The sequence below is a fragment of the Thermobia domestica genome, chromosome 1 (genome assembly GCF_964235325.1).
Source record: "Thermobia domestica chromosome 1, izTheDome1.hap1.1, whole genome shotgun sequence".
Lineage (NCBI taxonomy): Eukaryota > Metazoa > Arthropoda > Insecta > Zygentoma > Lepismatidae > Thermobia > Thermobia domestica.
Window position 1 is genome coordinate 147,506,628 of NC_137454.1, and position 24,716 is coordinate 147,531,343.

Here is a 24,716-nt window from a genome sequence, read left to right on the forward strand (position 1 = left end):
TGTAATGACAGTACTGGTAGGTGAAGCATTGAACAGGATATCTTGGAGACAGTATAATTATCAGCTTTTACAAAAATGTAATGAAAGTTATTTCTCTCCGTCCCCCTTTTTATGAACTATGACGTTTCTGTTCAGTCATTTTCTACTCTAGCATATTACAGCCATTTTCCCAGGGTTCCTACTGGTTAGGGAAGTCAGAGAAAACCCAAGGAAAATGTTGCAGGTCAGGGAAGCTCAGGGAAAAGACTAGAAAGTCAGGGAAATTTTATAAAAAAAAAATATATATTTTTTTAAACATTAATTCTACATCAATTTCAGCTTAGCCAACCATTATAATACCTATTTGGTAAGGTAAGTGGAGTGTACATATGAGCAATTGATTACTATTTGTCTCTGTAGAATAAATGTTCTCACATATAATGTTCACCGATATTTATTCCTTATTTATATCAGGTCATCCGACACCTGTCATGAATGTCGTAATTTCCTGCCAAAGGTCAGGGAAATATTCTTCAGATCAGTAGGACCTCTGTTTCTGTTCTAGCATGTTATTACGGTTTCAGCCTTTCAGCATTTACTCGTAAATCTAATAATTATTTGTTTTTTTTTTTGTGGTTTTACCTAATTTTAAATATATGTATGTTTTAAGGATGTTGATCAGTACCCTTGTGAAACATCTGCAGATGAGGAAGAAAAGCAGCAGATGATAGTATTTTCGAGCGAAAACGGAAGAACAAAAGCGATTCCTGTGGAATACTTGGATGATGATGTGTTTGAAGAAATTATCAGCTCTGTTGAGGCAAAGGTAATTGAAACCTACTTACCTTTAACTTTCTACGAATTTCAGTTAACCTAAGTATTAAATAAACCAGAGTATTAAATGAAATTAGTTAAATAATAAAATTAATACAGTATGGTTTTCCAAAGTGGTAGTAATACATAAGATGCTATATATAAATTAACAGAATTTTACAGTACAGTACAGCAAAAATACTATACAATGTAATTACAGTATTTTTAGACCTAGGTAAAGCATTTGACACAATACCATATAAAATTCTGCTGCACAAACTTGAAAAATATGAATACGAGGAATAGCGTTATTTTAGTTCCGTGACTATTTAAGTAACGGAAAACACTGTCCAAATTGGAAACCTTCACTTAGAAGTCCAGAAGTGAAGGTAGAACTAGAGTATGGTGATCCACAAGGACAGTCCTAGGATCAGTTCAATTTTTAATATATATTGACTCTTTAAATTCTGGCCTTTTTTGGCGTTTTTCTTGAGTCTCGGATAAGGAGCGACAGTATCATCCCTATTTACCCTAGGATCATGGTTCATAGCTCGTTTTTTTCAAAATGGAACAGCCTTTCAAACAGTACCACTTACATGTCCCTATGATGTACCGGAGGGGAAATATTTGAGAGAAAATCGGGATTTTTGGGATTTTTTTAAAAAAGATGTTTGGACCCTCTGGACAAGACTCACAAGACTCAATTTAAAAAAATGCTACTTAGTGTACTAAACAACTGTACCAAATTTTGTTCTCATAGGTTGAATAGTAAGGGAGGAAACTTTTTTTTACCTCTGTGGGAAAGCATCAAAAATACACTCAAAATAGGCCTAAAAACACAAAATGTAACTTTAAAATTTCTTGACACGTCCCTATTTACCCTAGGATCATGGTTTATAGCTCGTTCTCTTCAAAATAGAGCTGCGTTTTCAAAAGTATTATTCAAATGTCCCTATGATGCACCTGAGGGGAAAAATTGCAGAAATCCCTGTTTTTCTTTAAGAAATCCCTCTTTTAAAACTTTAGGGCCCTCTGGAGCTGCCCCTGTGTTAACGTAGACATCAGAAAATTTTCAGGAAATAGCAACTGGTATACTGAGTCCATGTACAAAATTCCAAGCTCCTATCTTGAAAAGTAGAGATTTTTTTTTTTAATTTCCCCTCAATGGACCATTTTACCTTAAATGACCCGGATGCCTGCTTATACAGGGTCTCAGATAAAAATTCCCTGACACGTCCCTAATTAACCTAGGATCTTGGTTCATAGCTCGTTCTTTTCAGAATAGAACAACCTTTCAGACGGTACTACTCGCATCTCCATCGTGTATATGAAACGAGTAAATCGGGAAGAAAGGGGATTCTTAGAAGAAAAAATCCCTTTCCCCCGTTTTCTCCCTCTGGAGCCACCCCTGTGCTGACGCAGACAGCAGAAAAAAATCTGAAAATAGCAACTGGTATGCTGACTGCGTGTACAAAATTCCAGGCTCCTATCTTGAGAAATAAGGGCGGGAAAAAATTTACCGATGTCCTACGAATATTCCCAGAATATTGCACATGTCTGCTTATACAGGGTCTCAGATAAAAATTTCCTGAGACGTCCCTAATTAACCTAGAACCATGGTTCATAGCTCGTTCTCTTCAGAATGGAACACACTTTCACATCGTATTTCTTAAATTTTCCCATGATGTACCGGAGGCAGGAAATTTGAGGGAAAAGGGAAATTCCCTGAAAAAATCGCATTCCCCCTTGTCGCCCCTCTGGACTCCGCCCATGTTAAGATACAGAGCTCAAAAAAAATATGGTAAATACTAGGGTATACACTGAATATTTGTGCAAAATTTAAATCTTCTAGCTGCAAAAGTAAGCCCGCCAAAAAATAATGAACTTAGGTGTAACAAAAAAATATGTTTTTCCCCTTATGACGTCATGACCCCAAGATGCAAAATACCCCAAGAAACATGTTCTACAGTGCTTCTATGCTTGAGAAAACACAAAAAACCCGAGGTAAAATGCTTTATTGGTTCATTTTTAAGCCCAAAAAGCAGACACTGCTCCATGGGAACTATAGTTCCCATAAAATTTAAAAGTGTTATTTATGTAACTTAGAAATAGATGGGAATATGCAATCTTTCGCTGGTGATATTTCCCGCACTGTTGCTAGCAAGACATGAGATGAAACATCCTTAAAAGCCGAATTAGAACTGAGAAACATACTTATGGCTCAGTAATAATCTGTTAATACTAAATGATAAATATTTGACGTACATTTAAAGTGGAATTACCATATTCAATACTCTACTAAAGCTTTAAAAAAAAGTCATATAGATTTGTCCAACTGAGAAATATTGCTAATTCGAAAATATTGCGTATGGTGGACCATGCTCTTGTATGTACAGAGCATATTAAATTACGGGATATTAACACGGGGTGCTGCTTTTTCCACACACTTAAAACCAATAATGGTACAGCAAAATATTAAAAAAAAAAAAAAAAAAAAGACTAAATGAAAGGATAAATTTAGAAAGTCTATATGAAAAAAAATTCAGTTTAGTCTTATTAATAAATTATGTATGAAGTCTGTTTCAGTTTACCTGAAAAATTATGTAAATGAATGGCAAGCAATTGATCGGGTATAAGAAACTAGAAATATTACACAAAAACATTTATTCACAATAGGAACAACTAGATCTGTAACTCAATATCAGACTCATTATATAGCAAGAAAATTTACAATAAATTACCGATTCCGATAAAAGACGAGAATAATATGAAAATCTACACTTTCTCAGCTGCACAGTGGGTAGAAAATATATCAAATAAACAAATAGAAGCAATATTACAGAGGTAGCATCCAGCTTAAATTTATGTATTAATTAGCTGATTTAAAAAAAAAAAAAAAAAAAAAAAAAAAAAAAAAAAAAAAACTGACTCTCACACAAGCTTCTACTTATGTGAGTATTTATTTTATACAAAAAGATTTTATTTTATACAAGACAGCAATTGAATCAATATGCTGCGAATTACACTACGGAACCGGAAGATTGGACTTCCGGAAATCCGAAGCTCTATCATCCTTGCAATACCGACTATGTTAAACAGAAACAGAATAAAAAATCTGAAACTCCGATTTCCTTTAGATAAAGAACAATGCAAATAAAAGAAATCAGAATTTAACCCATTTCCATTGAGGATTCTGATTTTTTCTTTGCTTAGATATTTTGTAAAAATATTTTCGTTTTATTATACTGTTATAATTTAGTTACACACACTTTTATATGTATACTTCTGCACATCTGGAGTTTCCAGTGTTCTGATTTTTGTTTTTTCTTTCAATAAACAAAATGGAGGTAAGCAAAATCAATTAGAGAATCTAGACTGAATGAGATTTCTTCTGTAATAGCCGATCAAAAACGCCGATGAAACTGATATTTCTTGAAATTGAATAATTTTAATGGAAGTCGTGTTGATCTTTTTATTTCATTGAGTTCATGGATGCGAACGAAGCAAGTAGCTTCGTAACTAAAGTGAGATACAATTTCAGCAAGGAATTTCATGATATCACTTTCATAGACGCGTTGTATTTAATATTACAGCTGGAAGCATTTTGTGCAAAATCATAGTTTTATGCTTTCTCATTCATGTTTTTGTTGTGGTGTAAGTAATTTTTTTTTTTTTCAGTCGAAGGTTGATTTGGCTTCAACGTGTATACCTGGTATGCCACAAAATAAAATTCTGTTCTCCTCTGAACTTGAGGCAGAATGGAAGAAAAACGAACGACCCTTTAAACAACAATCTTCCCAGAAGGAGCGCAAGAGGTAAGTTTTATTTCGAGAGAATCCATATTGTTGTTGAGATGTAATACCTGCTATCAGAAAGTTCGTTGGGAGGTCCTGAAGAAGCGCTATTACCCGCTCCTCCTAGATATTCAAGGTAACCTAAACAAGTCCAGTTTAGTGTCTCGATTTTGTAATGCCTAAGGATAATCGGGATCTTGCCCGGTTTGGCTCGTAATTTTGATCGAGAACTAGTCGTAAAGTCTCAGGGATGATTGTCCCTCTGTCTTTAATTTCTGACTTATGGTAGTGTTCGCAAAATGCTCTGCTTGGGTAATTAAAAAATATGATTCAGATTCACATTAACCTTCATGTATGAGTCTTATTTTCTTTTTTTACGAGGCTTGCTTTACTTCCTTTTTTAAAATGGTAACTAATACCTGAGAATATTATTATAACTATTGGAATAAACAGTCGTATTTCTAAGACCTTCTTAATGAAATACAGATATCAAGATAACAAAATTGCTATGTAAACTGTTTGAAGAGCAATCTTGGAGAGTTGGAATGTAAACTCAAGTACTAAATTTCTTTCCTTACCTTAGTTTTGACAATGGTGTCAACGAAAATTTGACGTTGATAATTTTTTAAACAATATGTAATAATTTGGAGGAGCAAAAGTGGGTATCTTTCGAGGGTATAGATGCTTCAACTACGTGAAAAATACCACTCACTCCGTATATTTCTCAAATGTAAAAGAAAAGTGCTTAGAACAAATTTAAATAGTATGTGAAGAATATTTTCATTGAAAAATAGAGATAATGCTATATGAACAATACTTGAATCTGAATTATTCTGGAAAACAGATAAAGCCAGGCACATTTTTGTTTGGAATAACAGCCACTAACCTGGGTCGCAGTGTTCAATAATAGCTCATTTGTGATACATGGTTCCCTTGTTCGATCTCAACTCGCGGCAGGTGGGCTTTGTGGTAGACACGCCGTGTCCGTAGGTTTTCTCGGGATACTCCCTTTTCCTTGCGCATTCTCAGCTTTATTCATCTTTCTCCCGTAGCCTAAAGAGTATAATCGTGGGACATTAAACTGAAAGATTCCATTCATTCTCATCATCACTTTTATATGGCATATTCGTAGGACGTAAAACTGAAAGATTTCATTTCGTATAGTTTCAATAATCTTTAATCTGTTTGTGTCGTGTGATTACTGTTAATTACGTTACTGCTATCACTTCAGCAACCTCTTATGGTGCTGTCATCAGCCAGATATAAATTGAAGAACGTCAGCTCCGAGATATTTACGTTATTAACTCATTCCTAAGTAATGTTTCTTCGATGACCGTTGCAACAATGACATCTGACGGACGAATAGTGTAATGAATAGCTGTATCATATAGGACACTTCATTGTGCAGTAGTGTATAGAACAGCCTACTCTACATTTTGAAATTGTGGCTTGTGTTTGATCATAACTGTCGGAGGACCACATACGGTGTATCATACGTATGAATCTCACCGGGGACGTACAGCCAGTGCAGTAGCACGAAATATTGATGCCGTATATGGTCAGGGTTTTGTGGCTGTGCAAAAGTGCTAGTGGTAATTCCAGAAATTTTGGTCTAGGGACACCAGCCACACTGATAAGCCATAAGAAGGGCAATCTGAGCAGCGGTAGTGGCAAATCCAGTGCAAACTGTTGAAGAACTGTCCAGTGAACTCCATCTCACCCAATCTACCATTCATCTGCAAGACCTTGGGCACAAGTCAAAACTCGATAAGTGGGTACCCCATACGTTAACGCATCAACAGAAGCAACAGCCAGTGGACATCTGCTCTTCCCTGCTCACCTGTTATGGTGCGCACATGCGTGAGACATTTTTGGACAGAATAGTGACATTGGATGAAAAATAGGTCGTCGACCATAACATCACACGCAAATGTCAGTGGGTACCTAAAGGAGGAAGGGCACAGGAACTTCGGGAAAACAGGACCCTGTAAATTGATGAGTGGTTTGTGAGACACTGGTGGAATAAGTATCTCCATTTTGAGCTCTTGCTACGTAACTAGATAATCAGTTCAGATGCCTACTGTCAGCAGCTTCAGTACCTACCGATTACATACATTGTGGGAGAAGCGTCCTGCTCTGGTCCAACACAAGAGTGCGCTTAGCTACAATAACGCATGCCCACACATGTCAAGAAGGACTTGTGCTGAGACTGGGTCGTTGGTCATGGAATGTGACTAGAAGAGAATCCACCACCTGGCGCTTTTACCAAATTCTACACCAGCAGACTATCGTCTTTTTCGCAGGTTGCAACACGATCTTTCCGGGAAAACACTGCAAGATGAGGATGGTGTGCGCGACGAATAGTGACCCAGTACTTTGCCTTCAAAACTGGTGTCTTTTTTTCAGTGTGGGATTCAGCAACTGTTGATGATAGCAGTGTGTTGTAGAACCTGATGGAGACAATTCTTGCCTAATTTCACTGTTCAGGTGAGTTATCGTTCTTTTCCTCATGGTGCAAAAAATACATTACTTATGGGATAACTTGGTATTTACTAGTCTGGAAAACGTGAAAAAATTTCTATGTATTACGGAAATTCTAATGTTAGGTTAAATTATATTACAAATACTGAAAATTTAATGAATGTTTCACTATAAAATAAGCAAGTCTGGAGCATTCGTCTTTTCTAGCTTTCCCAGTCACTTTTTTTTAAAGCAGTGTATTTAAATCTCCTTTTTCAGTACAAGTCTACAAACATTTTTCTTCCAAGAAACGTTTTTGAAGTGTTAGTCTGTAATTTCCACTTTGTAGTCATCTTGAAATATGAAAAATGTTCGGGAGTAGGGGGTAACAAAGGAAAACTATTTTTCTAATTGTTGTGTTTATTCTTAGGTGTTCATTCCTTGACAAGAAATCAGCATTTTATACTGATAATTATAAGTAAAGAAATTGCTGCTTTATGTAGTTGTCTTTCTGTCTGAATTGAATCAGTTGAACGTGTTACTTATAAACATTGTGGTTAGTTGGTGGGCATCTAAGCTTTCAAGGGGGTGAGAGGCCTTTTATGAATACACTTTTTTTTTTTTGTTTTATTATGTATATATTTTCGTTCTTCCGTGTATTTTTGCGTTTTCTTGTTTCTTTGGAGTAAATTTCTCTTTTCTCAGTAGTTGAAGATATTACACACAGACTACATACACATGCCCATTTCAAAACATGTGCTTCTTTCAAATTGTACATTACACACATCTTACGTAGAATTAATAATCTTACCTGTAATTTATGAATGATCTTTTTCGTGATAGTTACATCGATCATGTATGGTTTTTACATGAATATAAAGCATATGATATTTATTTATTAAGTGAAACCTTCGTTGCTAAGTCCCTTCGTGCCTTTGGTGCACGTAGTCCCAGCATTTTCCCGGTGAGAGAGCACAAAAAATTCAATTTCACAGTTATTTCTTCCATTAATCATCTGTCTGTTTTAGCACAAAATCATAACGATTGAACATTAAACTAAAAATATTCATTTCATTTTTCTTCTTCATAAGTGAAATCTTTATTCATAGCCTATCACTTATAAGCAGCCGAAGATGTTAAAATTCGAGTTCAAAGCCTGGTGATTTGAAAACTGTAGAAGCTATCAAACCCTGTTCAAGATCCCGGTATTACTTAGAATCAAGTAAAGATTATAATCAATATTTCAGAACAATCTGTCACTTGCGGAACGAATTTTATAAAGGACGTGTCCGTACAGTCAGAACTCTGTATTTACGGTTTACGAATCGCGGGGCAAACATTATTCGCGAGGCAAACAAGTGTGACCACTTTCTGAACTCTTTGATAAGAATTTCACTATTGTGGATTAAAACTGTCTTAAACTTATTCCTTGTCGTCGATATATAGATAAAATTTTATTTTCAGATAGATAATTACAAAGCAGTTGCTTCCGATGTACTTACGAACTAAGACGTTACTATAATGCAATTGCCCATAACTCTGCCTATCAATGCTGCTTTCGAGTGCCGGCAATAAATGCGCTGTTTTGGTCTTTTTTAAAAGCCACCGTTGTTTTGTGTTTTGGAAAATTATTCAGTAAGCCTAAGAACAATTACCTCTAGGAAATTTGATACACTAATAGGTTAAGATTGAAACTTTACGTGGCAAAAACCCAACAGAAATCCACAGGGTTTTACGTGAATTTGTGGTGAGTTAACAGTGGACTGTAGTACACTCTGACTGCTCGTTTTCGTAGTAGTGGTATGATCATAAATGATGCAAGAACAGGAAGGCCCAAATTGTCAACCGATGAACGCAGTGTGCAACTTGTGGCAGATACTGTTGAAGAAGGTGACCGGGCCGTGCGACGTGTGAAGTACGTTCTGAAACCACAGTAATTCCAGCAACATCAGTATACCGCATCTGCGCGGAAAAAGACATAAAGCCCGATCTCAGTTGTTCGAGGCTGGCTGGACCACTCGTCCTCCACGGCAACGCCTACCTGCACTTCGGGAAATCGTAAGTAAAAAGAGACTCGAATGCTGTTGGGAGGTGTTAGAGTTCGGACGTAAGTCCACCAGCCTTCGACCTATTCCCGAAGTTGAAGCAACTTACATGTGACCATCGTTTCCCATCTCTAGAGGAACTTTCGGCTGCCGCTACCCGACCTACTCGACAGCGGAATAAAAATAGCATCTTGGATTGAATACTGGATTTTCCCGCATATTGGGACTCGGTCAGTGATACCTTGTAAAGAGATACCATAGAATTAAAAATTAAACATAGAAGTGAACAAAAATTAGTGTACATTATTTATGGAATAATCTCTCGTGTACTATCTATGTTTTATTATGCAGTCGTGTTTTTTTTATCTTTTGAAATATTAGAAAAAATATTATAGTTCTATTAAAACATCTGCATGGTTTGTGATATCCATATGGGGAGGTGAAAGACCATCAAACATACTTCGAAAAGCATTGAATAAAAATATAATTTTTGGGTATCAAAATTCTGTGAACTTAATAATAAATAACAGAGCGTAGTTTGTGGAGAGAGATCAGTTTTAGAAAACTATAACATACTTTTAGATTTTAAAAAGGAAACAATAATATTATTATGACTAATTTAGTTCGAACCGCATGATACAAAATTATGAAATTCCATATATGGAAGTTACTTGATATTCAGTCTATAATTTGTCATTTACCTGTGCGCATATGTATATGACGCAGAAGAAGAAACAGAAATTTTAACTTTTGTGTTTGTCGCTTTTTAGCACTGGAACTACACAAAAGATGATTTACAACTTTTTGTGAGTATTCCCATTGGGTTCAAATCTATGACCACACTTACAGAAAGGAAACGGCTAAACCACTTGGCCATGAATAGGCACGGATATTAATTTCAGCCCTTTCGTTTCTCACATTTATAAAAACAGGACCGGCCCTAGGTATTTTGACACTAGGCGAGAGATATTTTGGCGTCCCCACATTTGAGTAATATTACCTTCGTGTTTAGGTAAAGAACCTTTACCTTAAAATAACTCCACTACTCCCCTACTCTGAACGTAAGTTAATGTAATTTCGATTTCGGTAAAGTTTCGCGCTGAAACCTAAAACTGGTGATTGTTATGATATGGCGGAAAGGGCAAAAAATGTCAGCAGTATTGTGCCAGTTGCGTATAGTTAAATTACATACTTTGTTAATTCTTCATGCACTGTTCTTCTCGTTACAGACACCACTCATCCAGTCAGCGTCCTTGCAGTTTCTACCTGGAAGGCAACTGTAGACGTCTACACTGCCGTTTCTCACATGATCTTGCTTCGATACCCTGTCGATTCTGGGAAGAAGGCTCCTGTTTGAAGGGAATAGCGTGCCCATTTCTTCACGGCCAACCTAGGCCTGTGACATTGTAAGGTTTGCAGACACTAGGCGTGTTAAATTCTTGTAATATACTAGTGATTATTTTCGATATTGTTGAAATGCACCTGATGAAGAGCCCTCTGAAGGAACGATATATAGAAAAAAGAAAAAAGGTTGAAAGAAAGTCACAGTTATTCTTAAGGGGTTGGATTAGTTGTTTTTTAAAAAGAGGAGTCGATATATTAATTTAAAAAATGAAAAAGAATACTGTGAATTTCTTACTACTTTTATTTATTTATTTGTTTTAACACATAGAAAAACATTCGTGGCGCAAGTGGTATTGTGCAAGGTACTTGTAACGTGTTGATAAAACCTTTTTTGTAGTTGGAGTAGTATTTATTGCCCTTGAAAGTAATTGTTTACTTAGTAGCCTAATGCGTTATGGCTGCTGATATTGATGTTTCTAGGAGCTCCTTTGATGTGAACGTTCTTTCTTGTAACGCATTATATTTAAGTAATACGTCATGTAGAAACGGGTTTCGTAGATACATAAAAAATCTGGGTTCATGCATTTTTATTTCCAAAGGGAAAGGGGCTGGGAGAGGGCTACATCTGTGTTTAGATTTTTTTTTTTTTTTTTTTTTTTCACATTGACTTCGTAGGTCAAATAGTAATAGATTTTGAGTTAGCTAACTGAAGGAAGTACCTTGTTTACATTTTATAAAATGTGAGTTAGTGTTTGTGTTATTGTGGTTCTATCCGTTCGTAGTGATCACCATTCATTTGTACTGAATAATGTGGACAGTTCATTATTTTATAAAAAAATCTGTTCCACTGTAATGTATTGTAGAACTTGTGTAAAATAATACTTGAGATTTGTGAAACTAGTCATTTTACAGTACGCAGTTAGTTTTGGTTTATCCGAAAACATTAATATTATATTCATTATTTCGTAATTATCTTTTCATACCTGATTACCCATCATTCTGGGATATTATAAGAACACTTATTAGCTGACGACATGTAAATTTCTGATTTTTTTTTTTTTTTTTAATTTTTAAAATGGATAAAGGAACAGGTAACGTAAAGTATCAGAGCATATTTAGTTTTTCCAGACAGTTTTCCAGTGATAGCATGTTACGAACGTTTGTTTGTGATTGCTTGGGATTTTTATAACATGTATAGGTTGTTCTTTTAGAAAGAGTAAGAAAACATCATTAGTAATATGAATAATGTAAACAATAAACACTTATGAAATAAGAAAAGAGGGCTCTACATTAGCTGCTTCGTATGGTGAACTCCGCCAGCTTTGAAAGAAGTGGAGTTTCACTAAAATATATATATATATATATATCTATATATAAAGTAAATAAAAAGAGGAAATAAATGCATGTTCCTAATAATCATGTGGTGAATAAAGAAAGTAGAATTTATATTAATCACCACGTAAATCCCGTGTCATTATTTTAAATATACACGGTTGATTTTTTTTCTGTGCATCCAAGGATGAAACAGGCTTGTACCAGCTCTAAATAGTAATAAAAGAGCTGACCAGTATCCTAATCCTTTGGATGCAACAAGTGAAATAGTAAGTTTTCATGCCTTTTTTTTTTCCATATTATTGTTGTTCTATTCACCGTAAAAACAAGAACAAAAGAATAGTGAGAGTCCTTTTAGTATTTTCCTGCACACTTTAATTCTTTGTCGTACACCACTGTTATTGTATTTCCTATTTTGTAGTGTGATCATATTAAGGACAGTGGCACTTGTAACGAAATTGAGTGATTCCTTTTTTAATTGAATGTGTTTTAGTGAAGTTGCCTTGTCTCTGCAATTCATTGTGCTCATTACTGAAATCACTTTATTATTATTAACTTTGAAATTTCTAAGGACAAAATTCCACGCTAAAAGTAGTCCTTTAGAAATGATAATCTGTCTATTTCACGTAACTTCGTCTTAAACCTTGTTAACTAGAAATTTTCCCCTCATCTTCATTAATTTTTGTCTTGTAGAAACCAGACATGTCTCCCAAAATAATTCAGTAACTCTTCAGTAGAGGATGTTTCCAGAATATCTTCCTAACTAATATATATATATTTTTAACATAGTACCCTTGAGTGTTACCTTTGCCTATTGTATTATCGGCTGGTGATTCAGAATTATTGAAATTAATTCATATGAGAACACAGAGCATTTTAAGTGTGCTTCACCATTCATGAGATAGTAGACCTCTTTATTAGTGTAGACATTTTTCTCCTACACCAATTCTCATCCTGATTCTGCTAAAGAAAGAATGTTTCATAAGTTGGAAGCTCGTATCTCATGTATAAGATTTGATTTTGTTTTACAATAATATACGTGTTGAAAGAAGACACGATTGTGGCATGAAGGTTTATAGTAAGTTTTTTTTTTTTTTTTTTTTTTTTTTAATTAATTATCTGGAGTGATATTGTTCCGTATGGAAGTTGAAAACCTGCGAATGACAGTTTGAGCTTCCCTTGTGATGTTAAAGAATACTGTGTGTATGTATTGTAAGTTGAAATAACGTCTTGGGCATTTAAGTACATTTCACTTTGTAAAACATAGGCTTTTACCCTAAGAAAAAATGTGAAACACTCCCAAAAATGTGTTAGAATTTTTCTCTATATTATAAAGAAAAGAATAGTGATAGTCTTTCCTTTTCGGGAGGGTAGAGAGGGAATGATGCAGTAACTTTCAGAAGTTCTCATTAGAAACTTTCTGTACTTCATTTACTGACATTTTTTAATAACATGTGAAAGAGAAAGAGTGGTCATAGAATTCAATGGATAACATTTTTCTCGTAGAGAAAATATATACGTTTTTTTTTTTTTTTTTTTTTTTTTTTTTTTTTTTTTTTTTTTAATAATTGGAAAACCATTAGATGAGTTTTGACTTGATAGCAGGATTTCTGCTTTGTAGGTGTAATGGTAAAAAGAACTTTCTTTTTAAAAAAATACTCGTTTATGAGTAATTGTACGTGCCTGTATTTGCACCCGAAAGCTTATATACATTATGAACAGTTTGTCATTTTTTTTTTTTTTTTTTATTGTAGCTGAAATTTTCTCCTTTTCGGCTTTTTGAATGCCCAGGTAGATACAAATTTTCTCAATTGAATATATGCCCAAGGGGTAAAAAAAAAATAATAAAAAAATTAAAATATATAAAAAATATTATATAAAGACCACAATTCAGTAAAGATCCTTATTGTAATTCCTACTTCTATCTCTTTTATCAGGTAATAAGTTCTGTACTTCTTAATATGTATTGTATGTGTTTAATTTGGTATTATGATGATTGAATCTTATTGTTTCATATGTCTTTTACATGTTACAAGATATGATTATCACAAACTAATGGAAGAAGTTACGAATTGAAGGGGCCAGAGAATGAAGATGTCCGGTTACGTATTTTGAAACTATGAATTGTGGTGGGGATGGAAATGTTACTTGATATTCTTGCTTCACAACACCACATTTAAGTGATTCCTCATCAGGTTAAAGAGATTCAGAAACTATGGAAGGGTGTAGGCTACACAGGAAAACTTTTCACCTCAATTTTCTCGAAATATACAATTCGGTACATACCACCTTCATCCCCGAATCCCTCAGTACTTACTTCTGATGCGAACGCGTGAAATAGATCATATTTAGTACTTGTGGCCAATTTTGTTAAAGACGATAGGAAAGTATTACGATATATTCAAGAAAAATATTTAGATACGTCTCTACAGATATAGGTGCTATTAATATGCTAGTCTGTGTTTGCGTTATAAGCAGCCAGATGCCAGCACTAAATAATTTACTCTCGAATGTTAATGAAGAATATAGTTCAAACACCGCTTGAACGGATCATAACTAAATGCGGAACTGCTATATAAACACCTGCTGATTACAAAGTTGTGAATTACAAAGTAGCTCGCTGGTCATGTCAAAGTGAAAGACGGGTACGGATAAAGCGTGCTCCCAAGTTTTTGTTATTATCCATTTGTTTTAGGGTGTTTAATCCTAACTATATACAAGTGAAAGCTGCAGTACATTTTTGTAAGGCACAGTGTATCCTCCTATCACTTCAAATATTCCAACGGCACAATTTTGTTTTTGTTGTACTGACTGAGCTCGGAGGAAGAAAGATAAGAAATACTGTCAACTGCTTCAAAATCTGACGGTGCATGCATTGATTTGATGTTTAAGCAGACATTCTTTATCTAGATATATGTGCAAAGTCAAGTTCTCTTTCAAAAAGAAATCTAGACCCAGGAATTTAAGTCTGGCATCAGTAGAAATTTACGTCACTTTCAATGTTACTGAAATTTCTGAGTTCTTTACAGGACAGTCTACCATCTTTTATCCTCTTTACTTTTCTTTAGTACTTATATGGTTGACTTACAGGAATCTTATTTCAGTTATTTGTAACTCTTAAATCTGAGAAAATAATCTGTAACTGGATAAATAAGAGGATATTAGTGATATCACAAAAAGGGAGTGAGCACCTGTTGAGTAGCATAAACTTGCGTAGTATCATTGTGAAAGAGCAAGCCATGGGCTTTTCCCGTATTGATTCTGTTGTGCAGGCGAATGAATATATATGCCCTTGCTACTACAAAACTGAAATAGCGCAAATGATAATTTGTGCATGAAAAGATGGTAATTAGAGAGTTAAATATACGGTAATTAGAGAGTTAAATACACTCTATCATGTAGTCTTTATTTTTTATTTTATTTTATTTTTTATCGACGCGTTAGGATTGAAGAAATCTCATCCTCGTCGTTGTGTAAATAATGGATGAAATCTCGATCACATTAAACGCACTGTTTTGTAATGCATCAAGTTGATGTGCAATCCTTACGTGTAATTTTCCAAGCAATTAGAGTAACGATATCAAACTTGTAATGGATAATTTGATTTCTTCAAAATTTAATTTTGGAATGGGTTATGTATGTTAAATATGGAAAGATATTTAATTAACAGTGTGTTACAAGTTGATTCAAAAGTAATGTGATACTTGTTTTCAGTTGGGTATCATTTTCTTGAGTAGCGTTGAAAGCTTTATCTGTTGTTTGAGAGAAAGCCTATAATCAGTGTAATTGTTAGGTATGGTGGTTTGGTTATTGTGTCGTATTGTTGAAATGAATGGTCCTATTTCTCATATGCATGATGTAAATGGGTAAGACTTATTTTTATATCATTATATATTAATGGTTATTTGACTATAGTTTCGATTGAAGTTTCGTAATAGTGGTCGTTAGTCTTGAAGTTTATAGTTTTCGTTAATGCGTGTGATTTTGTTGATCGTTAGGTTGGATAACAGTGTCGCATACTTTCTCCGATACTAATTCCTTGTTCTTTTGTGTGTGTGTTTGTATTTATCCTATAAAGTTGTTAACGATCTGATGTCGGGATGCTGTTTTCGTTGTTTTGGTTTTGATTGGTTTGTAAAAAATAGTTTCTTCGTTGCTGCCGTATTCGATTTGAAAACAATAAAGGCAAAATATTTTTCCTTTCTTAGTGATAGTTGTAGTCGAAAACTTGAATCTCCACTTCCACGTGCTCGTTATTCGTGATGGTAATTTCGAAATCAAGTTTCTGCATAATATTTTGTCTTAAGAACTGGCTTTGCTAACGAATAATTTTAATCCGTTTTTTATTAATGCTCATCAATAATACTCTGCTGAGCATTTTCTCCTCTCTCTCAATGAGATTGAACATGTGTTACGTAGGTTGAAAATTTAAATTATTGAACGATATTAATATCTATTTTCTCATTGTTCCGTTTTATAAAAAAATATTCCAAAGACTGTAGTGAGATGTATAATAATAACTAATATTGTTCTTAATACACATGTTAGAACACCGAATAAATTCAGTACTTTTTCTGAGGAGTCGAAATGTAGTACTTTTCTAAAGAATCTAAAGCTTATGTTACATAGTGAAGATTCACATCTGTTTCTTTATCTACTCTAGTATAGTGTTGCATGATTCTCTTCACTAATTTTAATTGTGTTTGTTTCTTTATTCTAGTCAGTATGTTCCAACATTCTCTTCTTCCTTTTACATTTATTCGTTGGACTTCATTCACTATTATTTTTGAGTAATGGTAATACTGAGTGTGTACACTGAATTTAGTGAAGGCAGGCTTTTTAAACATTGTGCAGGATCAGATCATAACGTACAAGCATTTCGAATGTGTCTTAAAGTGACTTAAGATAAGGAATAAAATAAATAAGTAAAAAAGTAACAAAATACTAACCTGAATGTCTTCCTGTGAATACATCCAAGTTAGTAATATGTTAAATTTGATATGTGTTCTATACGTTCTATTAGTTATAATCTAAAAGTAGTTTGAGACACGACGTTTCGCTTTTCAGAATATTTGGAATTTAAATATTTATTTATAATGTTGTCTGTATTCATATACGATATCTTTTTGCTGTTATTGTTAGCTACAATAAGTTAATAATAATCACGAACTTTCAAAAGCTTACTTTATCTGAATAAAAGAACAAATCGAATCGAAGGGAATAAAGTGCAAATACAGTATATTTGGTTTACTGCATTTTATGAATGTAGAGAAAGTGATCTCTGATCATGACTTTGAAGCTGCTAGCAATATTAAAGTTTGGGATAATTGTGAACTTAATATACGAAAGTACAGAACTAGATTACCTGTTATTACTTAAAGATATAGATTTTGTTGTTTTACTCTCCTCATGTTGATAACCAGTTAGAGAAAATAAGGATCTTGACAGAATTGTTTGTTTGTATGTGGCAATACAGTAGTATTGACGAAGCTTCGCGCTTTTTTTATTTGAAGCTAAGTCAAAGAATTAAAATATATATAAAAATAAATTGGGTTTGTGTGTTCCCTAACTGTATGCCTTGGAGTTTTACATTTACATCATGTTATAAAAAAAAAATCTTGTAGGAACAAATTTCAAAACACACGTTAATTTTCTTTTGTTCTTCCTTCTCATGATTCAAAATACTGAGAAGGAAGAAACAAAAAAAATTGAGAAAAAAATAAAAGATGTAGGTAATAATAATAATATATTGATAATGGATGCTTGATAAAATATTAATTTTTAATTGTAATAATTATTACCATCATCATCATTATCATCAATACTAGTAGTCACTTGTCAAGAGTGAATGCACTTAAGTTGCAACACCATTTTTTTTGTCATCCATGTCATGAAAATACGAGAAAAAAACCTCAAACTTATAAAAAAAATATGTTGAACACAAAATTACAATTTTGAGTGTATTTTCTATGTAATTGAAAGAAAATTGTGCAAAATTTAATTTTTGGAAAAGAAAGAAAAAACTGACCATGTGTAACACCGAATAAAAGAAAATTGTAGTTTCGGAGGTGCTGAGAATGGACAAGAATTAAATGCTGCCTGCTTTCAGCACAAATAACATGTTCATAAACTTCAAGCATCCTTTTTCTTTCTTTTTTTTTTATAAAAAAATAAAAATGACGTGCTGAAAGCTGGCTTATTTATGTATTATAATTTTAGTCATGTGATTGTTTTTTTTAAAAAAGATAAAGTAATATAAGAATTGTTTTTGTTTAATGAAAAATAATAATAAAAGAACACAAAAGAAAATATTAATATTGTTATGGTCAGTATGAACCAAAAAAATAAAAAAATAAAATAATAAGTGCTGGCAAATTGAAATAAAACAGTGAAGCGAATGAAAGTTGTTTTATTTATCTTTTATTAGTAATTAGATCAGATTACTGTACAATTAAATCTACATCAGGGCAGTTATGTGGGTATGCAAGAAAAAAAGTTGGAACCAATTGAAATGTAGATTAAAATAACATTGTATTGTTCTCACATCTCTTTAAATAACGAAGTACAGTGAAACCTGTCAACTTGGCCACCTCTCTAAGTTGGCCACCTGCTTATCTTGGCCTAGTTCGTCTTGAACCTGCATTTTCCCATAAGACATTCGTTACTTACTACTCTATAAGTTGGCCACCTGTCTATCTTGGAAGTTGGCCACACTGAAGCAATGTTTACCCTATGATGATAATGATAAATTTACCTGCGTATCTTGGCCACGAAAAATACAATTTTGTTATTTTTCTTAACTCTTTCGAATTCCCATATGAGAGGCAGATGTTCTGTATTTGTGACTGGACAGAAAGAAGCATAGATTCGCACGATTTGTTCTTGGAGGTCAATGGCCAGAACACTACCCTCATAAAAGGGTGGTGAAGAAAGATGTGACTAAGAAAAAGCACGTACAGCAATTCAGGAAATGGTTGTACGTATTTGTTTACCCTCTCTGTTTTGGTAAAACCATTAGCTATATCTGCTCCTTTCATCAGTGGGAAACTTTAGTAATTCCGGAAAATTCTCAAGGTTAGAGCTCAATTGTCATTTATTGGCACCTGACTGGATGTCAAAAGGTAGCGGAGGTTTTGAGATATGAATTCCCTCAAGATTTTCGCAAAACATCTTTTGCTCCAAGGGAAACTTTTCTATTAGTTCATTAACAAGAGGTAGTTAACTACAATATTAGAATGTGCATATCTGCCAAAAAGAATACAGCAAATATGTCTAGAATGAACAACCATTCAGTAACAACTGAAAAGAAGTCATATAAATTGCATATGAATTTCTCAATTTATAACTTGGCTTTTCTTGTTTTCAATCTGAATAACTCAGTGTGCTATAATATCAATTTTAATAAACTGCGTACATACACTTCTATTTCATGGTTGTTTGTGTTATTGTGTTTTCAATCAGAATAATCCAATGCACCAGACTAGTTTTCAGGAAGAGAAAGGTATGCATATATATTAAACATACTATCAAGAGCGCCGATCCTGGGGAACTGAGGGGGCCTGGGCCTTCCCCCCCCCAAAGCTCATGTGGCCCCTATTTTATTTATGAGTATACAATATTTGGTATAATTTGAGTGCAATTTGTCCTAAAATCTTCATATATATATACCGGTACCTTCTGCATCTGAATGCCCCCCCCCCCCCAAATTTACAGAGAAATCGGCGCTCTTGCATACTATAGTAATATTTTCTAGTACTGTATATTTTTATGATTACTCTATACACATTATTTATAAGTAGCTGTCGTGCCACTGCTTATTAAAATTTTACAATCAAGTAATACTAGAAATCCTATACTAAAAATACACAAATCACACTTATTTTCTGTAAGTTGGCCACCTGTCTAAGTTGGCCACTTTTCGATGGAACCGATGGTGGCCAACATAGACAGGTTTCACTGTAGATGCTTATGTAATACCTAAATATGACAATATCAAACTTAACTATTCAATTAGGTGCAAAACTCGCACTTGCCAACTATCAAGAGATCGATTAATAAAAGTTTGTTTCATGTATTTGCGTGATCGTTCAGACGTGTCCCAGCTACATGAGATTCAAATTCCGGCATGGTTTGGAGCCGACATAAATTCAGTTCTGTTCTTTATACAGGCGTTGTTTCTCATCTGTAATAATGATTTCGAGGATCACCGAGATTAGAAATTCCCATGAAGCCACAACCGCTTATGTTGTCATTATATGATGGTCCTGCATTCTGGCTACCACCGAGCATCGAAGTTTCTATTGGAGGAGACTGGCATACACTGTAAACAAGTTCAGTCGCAACCACTTGTAAAAGATTTTTTACACACCGTCAATGATATGGATTCCTAGTTGTACCTAGGCCCTTTTGAGGAGGCTGAAGGCGCAGTAGTTCATTGGTGAGGCACCCGGAGACTTCACAGTGGTTGAAAGGAATGACACGGATATTAATTTCTTCCGTCGGTTTTGAAAGAAGAGGACTTCAGATGAGAGGTGTTGAATTCGCTGTCTTGATGGAGTCATATCCAGTTTTTCTCCTTCCCATCAAATGAACAATGTCCTGGCGATAAATTGGTGTTAGGACGTTGGAGACATCGTGTATCTTAAAATTTTCCATTGTAATAGAAACCAGCAACATAAGTGGTTAGTGTAAGCGCCTTTGCCGTGGGAGACCCGTTTTCGAGTTCCGGTGGAAGCTTATGTTCGGATTCCATGCTAAACTGTAAGCCTGCGTCTCATATAGCCTCGCTGCTGACAGGGACGCTAAACTGAAAGTTAAATAAAATAAAATCAAAATTAGCAACGATTATGAATCGTTGCTAAAACTTCCCCTACACTCATGAATACCACATTTGGATGTCTTTTAACACTACGTTCTCTGTAGAAAGTTGCCTATGGCCTCACGAGAGTCTGCACTTTACGGATAGTAGCAGAACGTTGGTTTGGTTTTTTCTTGCCTTTGCTTTGCCTACCTCTTTTAACACGTGCTATGCCATTCTTCGACACGGTGTTCTGTACATCTTGAAGGTAGCACTGGCACTATGTTTGACATTGGAAAGCAGCGTTTGTAGTCTTCCTAGAAAGGGTCGGTAGCACTTTTGTTACGAATAAACTGAGATCCAATGTATCTTTACGACCATTGATAATTTACGCTAAGTGACTCTATTATTGTTCGTATAAACCCCATCACTATAGATCTGAAATAACTTCTGTAGCTTAGGTGTTTCATAAGGACATAAAGCAAAATAATTGAATTTCTAGTTACGAATTAAGCCTTTGGCGGTGCGCTAGGAAGAAGAATTGGTAATATGCTTTGGGAAAGTAAGGAGAAAGAATATATTGGAAGGTACTTGAATTAAACTGGTTCAATTAACAAGCCGTCTGACCGGCACAGTTCAGTTCGAAACATTGTAGACTTTATTTTACATTTCGATTAATGAGAACAATTCAATTTCGCACATCGTGACGTGTACGATGTATGAAATATAAATGTGATATAGCAGTGTCTCAAAATACAAGGCGGGTTACTAGAAAAGTTTTGAGACATGCAGGTCTGGGTACACACATCTTTATTTCAATTATTTTTAGAAGTATTCTCTCCGACATTCCACACAACGTTTCTTCTTCTAAGTCAATCCTGGAAGCACTGGCTTTCAAACATTTATTACGGATATTTTTGGGCCCATTAATTGTGTTAATCAAAAGAAGAAAGACAGTCGATGCAGTGTGAACTTCCAAATTAATGAACAGGCCTCGTATGGAAATTTTCCAAAAACTCTGTCTTCGCAAGGATATACATATGTGTTTGAGACTTCGATCAAATCGCTTAGCAATCCTTATATGTCAAAAAAGAAAGAAGAATTGCTTCGCAGAGCATTCCAGCAAGAATTCTCATCGCTTAGTTTAACAATTACATCAGTCAATAGCGTTGCAAGTCAGAACCGGGATTTTCCCTTTCGAATAGAAGCTCAACAGGCTGGCGATAAAAAGTCAGTCGAGTAGAGGAACTCGACAAAGCATGAGTGCGTTTCGCACACGTACATGCGTTTGCATGTAAAAGGGCATTAGTTATTCTGCGTGGGCTCGTACTTAGCTCGCCGACCTGACTTTAGTTTCCAGAGCTTTGTGCCCGTTGTTGTTCCTAATTTTACTTTTAAAAAAAAATAATGTATAAAATAATAATAATAATAATAAAATGAATTGAATTAATGTTTTCTTGTATGATGTTCCCTTTCCTTGAGATTACATGCTATGTTGAATGTATCACTGACTAGTGACACCGAACCTACTGGGCCCGTATGGGCTCGTCATCAGCAGTCACTGATACACTCACCAAGCCAATCATCTCCGGAAAATAGAACTCAAATTTTGGCCCGAAATATAAAGCTTCCAAACTCTCTTCCATCTCGACTCACAGCCCGATATCCAGGTCTGCAGTTCATCATCCACATCCCATCCGGAAATAGGTTGTGAACCACGACTACAGACACAGGACACCGACTTCCGAGTGGAGCTGGCACTGAGCACAAAGAAGATCTTGATGTTGTCTGTGAAAGCCCTATCTGAATTTGAAAAAAAAAAAAAATCTCGAAACAGAATTTTGTAACTTAAAAAAAAAAAAAATCCAAACTGAGATTTTGATTGAAACTGGTAAAATGAGAAATTTCTACAGATTCGGTTGTTTTCAACTCGGTCACACTAAGGAAAGTCTCTTCCCTGAATTTCACAGCTATTTTATTTCCCCAGTACACTTATTCTGTACGTACTGCTCTCCGTTTTGATCATGCTTCGCATGCATACCAAAAACATCGACTACGTATTTCTATGACTTCTTAAAATTACAAGCTAATTAGATTTCGTATTCGAAAAGAAAGATGCGTTCACGGCTAGTAAGTTTTATTCTTCAAAATATTCATGAATGTATTATTGGACAAAATATTCATTAACAGGAAAATATTTTACATTGAACTGACATACCCATCAAAATAAAATTTAATAAGATCAATTTCTATACTTTTCAGAGCCGAAACATTCTTTACTTTTGCTCATATTCTCGAAATATTCATATTCTTTAATATTCATCTAATATTCTTGCCTTCTAGAGCATTGACATTGTATCGACACGCAAAACAAACAAAAGGACACAATAGAAAATACAAAACACTACTGAAAATAATAACTTCACTGCCTACATGTTGTGGTTAGCTTATTTTGCTTCTGTTTACATATTCTTTGGTGCTTACACTCCTCTGTGCGTCGAGATTGTGGCCGGCGTAGAGGATTTACGCTCTTCGCGACCTCTTTTCAGCTCGGACCCACCTGACAATCTAGCACAGGCAAAACATTCATGTACATCTTGACATACTTAAACCTAAAGCCCTAATCTACCTAATCTAACTTAACCTAAACAAGCATATATATATTAAAAAAAAAAAAAATCACACATATATTTCATAAAGCACCATACTTATTTCGCATTTATATTTTGTTTCGTTTCGCTACCACATTCCTACCGAAGACGCAGTGGTTAGTTTTGCATCAGTGTCGCTCTGAATATATTGAATTTCTAAAAAAAAAGGAAAAGATATTTACTAGTAATTAACAAAAATTGCAATTTCTAACTTGATGGGTATCAGATTTTTAAAATATTACGTAGGTTTAGCCTATTGATGAAAGTTTTCAGTTATCGGTACGCAAAATGCATGTACCCTTGCACTTGACAGTAGCCGTGAAACTGACACTTGTTTACATCTTCAACATTCATAATCATTCTATTTCAAAAAACCAAAGAAAACATGCCAAAATAAATAAAAGTTGAATTTTGAGCAGAATTACCGAAAATGAATACTTTCTAGATTTTGGGGAATCTAAAACATCTTTTCATCACTGGGGAAAATGTGTGTGTGGTACACACATTTTTCTTGAGATTACAACAATCGCTCTGTGCTGAGATTCTAGCTTTCGTTCCCCCCCCCCCCCCCATCGAATGAAAACACGATGTCACATTGCCTGAATCTACATGTGTGCGGCGTTGAGGGAAACTTTACGAACTTAATGCTTCATATTACGAATATTACACGTACACCAGAAAATATATTCACACATGTTTGTCAGAACAAGGAAATTTTGACGCCAAATACCTGGATTGAGTTTCACTTTCACTATTCCTTACTTACTTGAATCCTCTTCTTACACAGCGACTGAACGGATATATTAACAACAAAAAAAAAGGTTCCTGACGACTTTTCCACCCGAGATTCCTGGGAAACTCGTAAAACGTGGTCTCAAAACAGTTTTAGGATACTAACTCCTACAGCACCTATCCAGAAAAAAGCATCGAGCGTGGCTTGACTTCTTCTTCCTCGATGTCTGCACCACTATTCGATGTTCTCTCTCCTTCACCGTCTCCTCTGGATTCTCTTAGGTTCTCTGGCTGATCGAGAACGCAAAATTTGCTAAGGAGCTCATTCCATAACACTAGACATCTACAGGCTAGTATCCATTATGTTATACGAAATCACTTCCCAATTGGACTATTTCTGGATTAATAATCTGTTGAAACACCAAAACACCGTACGTTTATCTCTTATGACAATTTTCAATATTCGCCAAAACGAAGAATTTAACACAATTTAACGTGATCACAAATTATTCCACTTTTCTGCAGACGCTAAACACTGCACGTCTGACTCTTGAAATGGCTGACGCCGTAAGACAAAGAGTTACAAGAAGATGATCCCTAATTGGAAGATAATCATGACGTAATGATCGGATGATAGGCTTCTGTGTGAAGATCAAAGAAAACCGAAATCTCAGCCGCAGCTGTGATTGTGGATTATCCAATCAGATAATTTTACTTTGAAACAAAGAGATGCACCAAGAAGAAATTATGGCTGACTTTATTAATTTGG

The 24,716-nt window shown here is 34.7% G+C and overlaps 1 protein-coding gene across 3 annotated transcripts in view; it reads left to right on the forward strand.

Annotated features, from left to right (window-relative positions):
• The window catches only part of LOC145689909 (uncharacterized), a 58,941-nt gene extending 40,771 nt beyond the window's left edge, over window positions 1-18,170 (forward strand). For all 3 annotated transcript variants that reach the window (XM_081764250.1, XM_081764265.1, XM_081764259.1), the window contains exons 9-11: window positions 650-805; window positions 4,471-4,607; window positions 10,321-18,170. In XM_081764250.1, the coding sequence (XP_081620376.1) occupies window positions 650-805; window positions 4,471-4,607; window positions 10,321-10,501 (474 nt within the window). In that variant the 3' untranslated portion in view covers window positions 10,502-18,170. The remainder of the gene's footprint in view (window positions 1-649; window positions 806-4,470; window positions 4,608-10,320) is intronic.
• Window positions 18,171-24,716: the final 6,546 nt, after the last annotated feature.